At 32.0% G+C, this 10,332-nt stretch overlaps 1 protein-coding gene across 1 annotated transcript in view; it reads right to left on the bottom strand.

Annotated features, from left to right (window-relative positions):
- Window positions 1–1,980: 1,980 nt before the first annotated feature.
- Window positions 1,981–10,332, bottom strand: part of LOC122716900 (Krueppel-like factor 7) — a 469,047-nt gene continuing 460,695 nt past the window's right edge. Inside the window, exon 6 of the mRNA XM_043940398.1 lies at window positions 1,981–5,436. Coding sequence (XP_043796333.1) covers window positions 5,261–5,436 — 176 coding nt within the window. The 3' untranslated portion in view covers window positions 1,981–5,260. The remainder of the gene's footprint in view (window positions 5,437–10,332) is intronic.

The following is a 10,332-nucleotide window of genomic DNA, read 5'->3' as shown; positions in this document are numbered from 1 at the left end:
CTCCTCTTTCAAGATATTAGATTTTTCGTTGATCGAATTTAAACAAACGAACTATCTTCAAACTTCTATCCATTTCTTATTCAAAACAGACTTCATTCATTTTTATTCGCGTTGTTTCATTTTCGCATTTTACATTCTTTGATTCCGTTTATTTCTCATCAATCTCTTTTTTTCATTCAATTTTTCCTTCAGCATTCATTCATTCACACTAGCTTCTTGTCACTCACAATCATCTTCTTTTCACTTAATAGTCCTGCAATACACAGAGTTATTATACATGACCGAAAATATCTTAGACACAATTAATACAATTACAAATCGTGCCGCGTTTGTCTGTGTTTCTTCCCTCATTCTTCTCTCTATTCCTCGTGAACTGCTTGATAATACTCATATACGCTTTACGTTCATACTCATAGTATTCCTTCTGTTTCATGATCTCCTTATGCTCTTATACCACTATATTCCCCACTGTTCATCTCGATCTTATTGTACGCGAGTATCATAAAACACTTATATTCACTTATCATATCTCGTACAATGTTACAGCATCTTCTAGAAGATTCCTTAGAGTTTCTCTTAGGTACTTACATTTCTATCTATGTATATCCACCTATCTATATTTATAAACTTTTTTTTATTTATATATAATAACTCTTTTAAATCCCCCATCCCCAGTCATTCCACGATCCTTCATTCTTTCTTTCTCATCTTCACCTTTCCTCTCTTCGTCGATCTATTTATCTGCCTATCTAAGATGTCTATCTAACAATCTAGCTATCCATCTATCTATCTAAACTTCTAACTACCATTTATTAGTTTTTTTTTCTTCCTCTCTTACAATATCCACTTTTCCTGCCTCGTATCTTTATCTCGTTCATATTTTCTTTTTTCTCATTCTTTTAATTACACTCATGCATTGTTCGTCTTTAACAGTTCAAGTCAACAGATATTTCGATATCTCTCGACTCTTCTTTCAACTCCTTTTTTTCACTCAAATTTAATAAAACAACGCGGATACTTTGCACCCTCTTTCTTTCTTCTCGCGCACGATCGTTCGCTTTTACGTATCTAGTATTTAATGTACGTGTATTATATCTACAGTGTTTCGTTGGTCGCCGGGATGGAAACGCGCGAAACGCTTATCGCGATTGCGAGGATCGATCATTTCATCAACTCGATTGTTCCTATCCTTCCTCCACATTTCTTATTTCCCCCTCCTCTTCTCTTCATGATCAATTTCGTCGTCGACCGGCTCCTCGACGATCGGTTCACTCGGATCGCACGAAAATATACGAAAGCAGTCACGAAGAGAGAAAAAGATCGCGTAAATATATAGCTCCAAGATTTGCCGATTTCTCGAGGAACGGGACAATCGAGCGAAACATGGGCTCGTTTTTGGTCGCCGGAGATTCGCGCAACGACAATTCCTTGTCGTTTTAACGAGACAAGAGTGTCGTTGAAACCGTGTAACGAGCACCGTTTTTTTTTTTCTCGTATCCTCGTTCTTATCATTTTCGCCTACATTTACAAAGAAAAGAAAAAAGTTTGTCGAGAAAAAAGAGCGGTCGGGGGCGTCCTTTGTTTTTTGGGGCGCCGCACGATACCTCGCAGTATATGGCTATCAAAAAGACATCTGGCTTCTCGTTTATCTTCGTTATCCTAAGTCCTTGTAAATGCTGCATATATATATTTACTTTATTTATAATTATCCGTGAACATGGTAACAAATAATGAAACACTGACAAAAATTGCACAATATAAACTTAATGTTCTGCTTTCGCTTTCTCTCTCTTTCTCTCTCTTTCTCTCTCTTTCTTGTTTTCTCCCTCTCTCCCTTTCTCTCTCTCTCTCTCTCTCTCTCTCTTTCTCTCAAACTATTTGCCTCTCTCTCTCTCACACGCATACTTTTTCTCTTTTTCTTTTGCTTTCTCCCCGGTGCTAGATTCGCTATCTTTTTCTCTTTCTTTCTTTTTCTATCTCTCTCTCTCTCTCTCTCTCTCTCTCTCTCTCTCTCTCTCTTTCTTTTTCTCTTCCTTTCCATCTATTTATGTATGTATATTCTTTTCAAAACCCTTAACCCATCTTAACTCGTTTTATTATAATTCTTAAAAATCAATTTTTCTATTTTTGGAACGCATTTTTATCTCGCGGGGAAAAAGAATACAATCATCCATACTTACTTCAATCTGCACTTATGCAAAATTTACGCAAATAAAAGAGATAAAAAGAAATATTATATAGAGAAAAAGAAGAAATTACAGGTGCCACAGACATTGAATTAACACGCACACATTCACACGCAGCTACACGCGCGCAAACCGCGTCGACGCTTTCATGTCAGTCAGGCTTACTTGGTAGGTACGGTTTATCTTTATGTTCTACGTGCGTTATCAGTTAATTTATTTGGCCACTGAACATTTAAAATTTAGTTTCTTTTTTTTTCTTTTTCTTTCTTCCTTTTTTCCCATCTTATTCTTTAAATCTTCGTGTTTCGCCCGCAACTCGGGTGTTCTTGCAGGCCGTTCCCGCGCCCTCAGGTAAAGATTAGTCTTCTTAAACAGTAAAACTCCTTTCTTCCATTTGTTCTGTTTCTCTTATCCTTTTGTAATTTAATCGTAATTAATATTACGTTATTATTCTATTTATCTTTTTTTTATTTTCTCTGTTTTTACTACTCTATTATTTTGTTCACCATTCGTTCGATGAGCGATCTACGATCCTTCAATTCGTTTCAGTCCATGGATACAACATATATTATCCAGATAATCATTATCTCTCTCTTTCTCTCGTTATCTTTCCTTGTTGACACTTCATTTTCATTTAATATATTCCGCTAATTTTCTCTTCTCCTTTTTTTTTGTTTCTTTATTTCTCTTATTTCTTCTTTCCTTTATTTTATTTATCCCTTTATTGTTATTTCCCTACGTGATTTCGATTTCGAACGAGGCTTGTCCTCGGTTGGATAATCGATGATTAGCGAGACAACGATGCACGTCGACCGGAAGTTCGTTGCGTTCCCAAGAGGCACACACACTCACACACTCATGTATAATAATAGTCGTGAACGATTCGTGGTCGTCTGCCGTCCATGGTTTTGCGCGCGTATAAGAGGGAGTGGCGTGCTCGACGGGTCGACGCGTGGAAACGGTTCTAGAGCTTTGTGCGGAATGTTGCCCGTTTTATACTTTGTATAATCCCTTATGTATAATAATATATTGTTTTGGTAAGTAAGACGAGAATATTAAAAAATATATATATTATTTATTTCTGTTGAGCCTCCGACATAGAATCTTGCCCGCCACGTCGGGACATCTCGCCACTCCCGCTCCTGCGGCGCGCAATCACGCGTGAAATAAAGATGAGAACGTTACCTAGAAAGCAATCGTACAAAAGTACAAAGTCAGATTCCCGTATATATCTTATTTATTTATTTTTTATTATTCTTATTCCCCTTATTTTCATTAAAAACCATATTACGCGCGTTACTACGAAAGAAGCCCCGTGTTCGGTCGAATTATTTTTTAAGGAAAAAAGATAATTCTCGATGCCTTGTTCCTACCAAAGGTTCTTTTTTTTCTTTTTTTTTTTCTTTCTTTTTGTGTATAATATAAGCGGTTTTCTCTTTCTTCCTTAAAAATCATTCGTGAATTATTTATCGATCGGTAAAACGGTCGAATTCTCGGTATTGAAAAGGAATCCTTTCTTGTTTATTCGCGGAAAATGATGGGAAACGATGTTACGATGGAAAAGGGCAAAAGGGCGGCGAATCGTGTGAGTCGAATGGAGGCGGCCTCGCGATATAATTCGCACTGTAAATTCGGGATTAGCGCCGCGGCACGGGTAAAGTTTGCCTCCGTCGAAACTGGCCGAAATCACGTATTCAATTACATCGGCTCGTCCTCGTCGTGTGCCCTCGTCCGCCACTCTTTACAATAGGCACATACACACGTACATGTGACGTTCTACCGGCTCGCGAATATATTTTCGATTATTGCTCGTAGGATTCGAGGCTCAAAAGCGTCGCGTACTTTTCTTACCCATTAGAATCAGCTTTTTCTCTTGTGGCCCCCATTTTCAGGGATACTAGAGGGGAGGGAGAAGATTAGTGTACGTGATAAATGTTCATAAGAAAGAATAGAAAGAAAGGAAAATGAAAGAGAAAAGGAAATAACGTTTTGGCACCGATAGACAGAATATTATTGTCCTCTCGAACCGGGTTTTCTCGAACTTTCGAATCGACGCCTTTGAAACATTGCCAAATCGGTGTTTCTCGAATCAATAAGTATAAATTCACATTTTTTTTTCTTTGTTTCCTTCGATTTCTTTTATCTTTTTCTTTTTTTTTTTGTTTTCGTTAATTCTTTATTTTTTCTTCTTGCTCTGTCTTTTCTTTTCGAATCAGTTTTCCGAAAATTCGACCGTTTTACAGGAGGCAGACGACTTGTAAGAATTCACGTGAGAGTCGTATACGCCATCATTGTTGGACGATTTTTTTCATTCGATTTCTTTCCCAGTTTCGAGGCAGCATTCATCGGTTATCTCCGATATTATATGCACTGATCTTAGAATTTAATGAATTGGCAGTGATTAACATCTCGGACAAAATTTGTTATCCTGTGTTTGTCCAAGAGATTCCTAATTACCAGTCTGATCCGCATCTAATCACCATTTATTGTTTCCATTGCCAGCATGTATCTTTATAGAAAGTGTCATCTGATATTCTTTCAGTCTCGTTAACTTTTTCAGATATTGCCTCGAAGAGAGAAAGAAGAAAGATATACGTTTTCTTTATTTCAATTGCAATTTCCAATTGCAACCATCAATCTACGAATTGTCTTACATTCGTCCTTTACAACGATGGATAGTATCGATTCGTTTTGTTTATTTATTGATCGACTTTTCTATTTCCAAAGAACGACCACTAACAGAAATGGCCATTCTTCATCGATCATCTCGCCCATCATCGATTCCCCTTTTATTAATATTAAATCCATAAGGGATATATAGATATATAGATATAAATGTATATATCTCTATATCTTGCGATCATATTACTCCGACATGATGGGGCCAACTTGGTGATGGCTACGTTGTCGATGATCGAATTCGATGTGGATCGTCAGGTGTGTATGGAAGAAACGCGATCACGAGGGGGTCGTGTGTTTGCATGACGACCTCGAGAATCTTCGAGAAGGAAGGAGGTTCGCCTGCCGGTCCTGGACTGTTCCGTTTGTTGAGGACCGTCCGCGGTGACGATCGATTACACGTGTCTCTTCATATGGAGGGCTAGGTGATCGCTGCGAGAGAAGCATCGGTCGCAATGCCGACACTTGAACGGCTTCGCGCCAGTGTGCTTGCGGTAGTGGCGTGTTAACTCATCGGAACGCGCGAATCGCCACTCGCAACCCTCCCAACTGCACTTGTACGGCTTCTCTCCTGGAATTAAACGAAATTCATGCGTTAGTAATTTATCTGCGTTTGAAAAATTTCTATTTTTTCTTCTTTTTTTTTTTTTTTATTTTTAATATATGAATTTCCGATAATAAAGAGATATAAACGCTCTGTGATTTGGACGATATGTGAAAACTATTCAATTATTTTTGAGAAAATTAATTATTAGAATTGTCATATGACATTTAGAATGTCAATTAAGAATAAAATTAGATAAGTTTATATCTTATATGATTATTTGTTAATGATTATTATTAAAATTGTGTATTTCTAATTATCTGTCTTATTTGATTTAAATTTTTCTAAATGATTCAAAATCAATTAGATTATTTTAACAAGACAAATAGAAATACTATTTTGAAATATAAATTTCAAATATTAATTATTTTTTACTAAAAAAAATTATATAAAATTTTTAAATAAATATAATTTATAATTAAATAGCAAAACAAAATTTTATTATAACTATCTATAACATATATTTAAAGTTATATACATAAATTCAAGTGATATGATAAAAATAAATATCTCTTTATTTAGTTAAAAGAACTTTTATTAATTTAAAAAATAAATAATTTTAATTCCATCATTTTCAGTATTAATAATTTTTTTAACAATATTTGTTTTATCCATATGTGTATTCTTTCAAAATTACTAAAACCGCCAAATAAAAAATATATATATATAATATATAAAATAAAATTCCGCATGCAATATGTATAAAACGCTTTCAAGTGGTGAATCAGGAATAAAATAGCGCACGACCAAAAGAGGCGTGGATCTTCTGACAGCACGTGTGCCGCGACAAGGGATGATTATGAAACGGCTGGCACATTATTAGCACGTAAATAGTCTATTCGATAATATAAAAAGAGGATGACGTCGATGAGACCGCGTTATGGGACAGGAAATGCAACCGCGCCACCTGTGGCGTTTTCCCAAAGCGTTTAACAATCTATTAAAGATTATGCGTTATAAATTATTTTCAAACAAAACAATATATAAAATTAATGATAAAAATTAATGAAAATTATTGAATAAGAGTTGAAAGATTGGTTCCATGAAATATGAAATCCAATATGAGCATTAAATTTTTAAAGAAAAAAATTATTTTAAACAATGTATGAAAATTATAGTAAAATTTTATAAATATATAAAATTTAAAATAAATAAAATTTAAAATAAAATTATGAAAATTATTAAATAAAACTGTATTTGTGAATTATTTTTTATTTTAAGTACTTATTTAAAATATACAATATAGATATATAAAGAAAATAATATATAATTAATAAGACAGAAATTCAAAAAGATTCAAATATAAGTTAAATTTTATTCGTCATTAGTACTTATATTTTGTTTACATGACAATAATGTATATAGAAAATTCGACAATGTCAAATCACTATCGATATTTTTCGATGTGAAACAAATATCACAAAATTTTTTAGTTTTTTTTTGTTAGTCAATTACATAACTACAAATAATATATGTGCTAATCGCGATTTTTTTATTTCTCATATAATATTTAACATATTTTCCATCCATTTTAGAAAGTAATAATTCTAATGCAAATATATTATTCTCATAAAATTTTAAAACTAAAAATTTTAAAAAAACTAGAATTGAGTGCCATTCAAAATATTGTTAAATCAAAATATATCATATTATTTTTGTTGAAAATATGATTATTTTTTTAAATCATGTTATTTCGCGTGAAATCGCGTAAAAAATTGTCAACTAAAAAGAGAATGTATATAGAGAAGAAAACAAAGAACATATGATATGCAACTATTTTATCCTTTCATGAAAGAATATGAAATTCGTCTGTCTCGAATTCACTGTACGATTTTCGGTAAATAAAATATTATCTAAAATGGGGAAAGTGGAGCGGAAAGACTTTGAAAAAGTCCCAAAGACTTTAAAGCCTGCTATTAAAGCTTGAAAAACTTCGGGACTTGGTGGATTTAGCGCTACCTCTTTGAAAGGCAACTAGGAAAGATTGAACCAACTAGGGCTTCGATGATTGTCGTTAAAGTTTCAAGAACGCTTCATCGCGGATTTTCATAGAAGTAGCAAAATCAAAAATGAGTTTTTTACTTCGATTCATATTTCTCGTGTCGAGCAGCGTCATTTCTCGAATCAGAAGGGTGAAGTATATACTGTTCTTTCATAAAAACATGAAATGAAGGGGAGCGTAATGGCGACTGCATGGATAAAGCGATATAAACGCGCGTATAAAACCGCAGAGTGAAACGTTTGACATCTACATCACTCGACTCTAAACTTAATGAATTAAAAAAAAGAGAGATGGAGGACAGGACGAGTGAGAGAGAACAAGAGGGTGGAAACCTTTAGCAAAACCGACGTTTGTATGATGTGACGTTTTTATTGTCGCGTGCTTGTTTGGCGCGGCTGAGAACGCTTCGCATATAATTTAGAACGCGGTAATGCCGTGGTCGTGAACGCGTGATCTTAAAAAAATTCACGCTACGAGGATTATTGTTCTTTTTGACCTATCGCTGACAATTGTCGAAACGAATTTTACGAATGATAAAATTCAACTTTTAATTATTTTCTTTTTTTATAATAATCGTCTTCTTGAAATAATTTTTTAAGAGAATATATTTGATATATTACAAGAAATAGAATAGTAAACGTATAATACAAATACTTTAATTATGTTTATTATTATTCAATTGAGCAACTTTTTTTTTTATTATATCTAGATGACACGATTTCAAAGATTTTTTTCAAAATAGTTTTTTATTTGATTTTTTCTTATTTTCAAAATCTCTAACTTTGTTGTATATAGGATATTTCAAATATACATATAATAATTTTTATCTTTCACAATTCAATTATTAAACATTAAGATAAATTTAGCAATAATAAAAATAACTAATAAATAATTAAATAGTGTTATATAATTTATATATAAGTACATCAAATTATACTTTTATTTTATTCATTTATTTGTCTCATTAATTAATAAAGAAAATATGAAAATTTGCAATACATTTTATTACAGCATTTACAATTTTTTTCACGTTCAGTCTTATATTTATTATCTTCTTTTTTCATTATATAAAAAGGTGAAAACATACGAAATAGATTGTAGTATTTCTCTAATCCTCTTTACGAATCCCTTACCCCAATACTAGAACTTCCTCCCCTTCGATGTTCCCCGCAAACCTTGCAGTCATTTTACAAACCTAAGAACCTACCTTACAACGTACCCTATTCCATTCAATTCCAGGAACACGCTTCGACCGAGCAGCTTTAAACGCACGCAATCGCCGTCTATATCGAACTCACACATACCAAGAATATCCATGAAACCATTCGTTACGATTTTTTTAATATTTCATCCCTTCGCGAAGAATCAATTCTCGCTAACGAATTCGTGAAGAGAAACTTGCCGTGCATCAGAAAATATCTTAAAATTATTGATATTTATTCAATATAGATATATATGATCTATATATATATATATATATATATATATATATATAGATAACAAGTTTATGTATATACAAGTATATAACAAAAATGTTCTTTTTTTCCTATATCGAAAACAATATAGCAATCGATTAGAAATTACGATTTTTATAATTTCAAATTTATTTTTTGATTAGAAGAATAATTTATAATTTATAATTATTTAAAATTTACAATGAATTAATAATATATTAATAATTAAAATAATTAAAAGTATTAATAAATCAAAATTTTAATAAAAATTTCGGTAAATTTTATTATTTTATATTTATTATTTTATATACATTACAAATGTAAATTCATGATGGAATATAATATTTTTTTCTATGATTAGAAAATATCGAATAGAGAATAAAAGATTGAATAATTTGCAAAAATCTATTTGTCTAATAATTCTTCCTTCTCGATGCATAAGTAACATACAATTATATTTCAGAGTAAATGGAACAACAGAATAAAATTATCGAAAAATGGCACTTTATTTTGTATTAAAAATGTACAGGATGTTAAAAAAATAACTTCAATATATAGAAAAATATTAATGATATTCAAAAATATTTCAAACAAAAACGAAATTTTAAAAAATGAAAGAAAAAGATATCAAATTATATATTTTTTAAAATCATTCAATTTTTATCTGAAATATTTTTCAATGTCCATTTTCAAATATTGATTTAAATGAAACTTTCTGTATAACATTTCATATATTAATAAAACTTAACATAAGAATTATCATATCCACTTGTTATAAAAAAATTTAAAACAATATCATAATTTAAATTTATACAATTTTTAAATTTTTATAAAACAACCAAAAATTCCAATTATAATCTCATAAACTTTTTATCGTTATAATCCTCTATTCACAATTAAACTCAACTTTATCTTTTGTAATAATAATCCCCTATGTTTATCTATTCTCATTATCAAGACATTAAACCCTCTCGATCAATAATGTATCCTTTATATCACCTTTCCCTCGTTCATTGGAAATAATACGATCACATCTATTCCTGCTCTAAAATCTCAGAGAAATCGCAGAATTACCAAAAAAATCAATAAGACCATTACATCTGCAATTAAATGAATCATACATGAAAACATACATACACATACACACACAAAATAAATAGATAAAAAAAAAGAAAAAACGAGACAGAAAAAATTCAACGATGTGTCGCGTGCATGCGTAGCTACTATCGAAAAGGCAAATTGAATTTCGAGTAACCATAGTGACTGCGTAACATGTCGAACGACCGCAACCCGTGTGTCACGGGTGAAAGGCCGCGCGTATGTATAAGCTTGACGGAAGCCTGTATGGTCAATTTGAATGAGTATGAGTGGATGACGAAAAGGTTTCGTATGCGTGTCGCAATGGAA

The sequence above is a fragment of the Apis laboriosa genome, unplaced genomic scaffold, assembly GCF_014066325.1.
Source record: "Apis laboriosa isolate Shangri-la unplaced genomic scaffold, ASM1406632v1 scaffold49_cov149, whole genome shotgun sequence".
NCBI lineage: Eukaryota > Metazoa > Arthropoda > Insecta > Hymenoptera > Apidae > Apis > Apis laboriosa.
The sequence above is the reverse complement of the archived record's forward strand: the minus strand, read 5'-3'. Positions and strand labels throughout refer to the sequence as shown.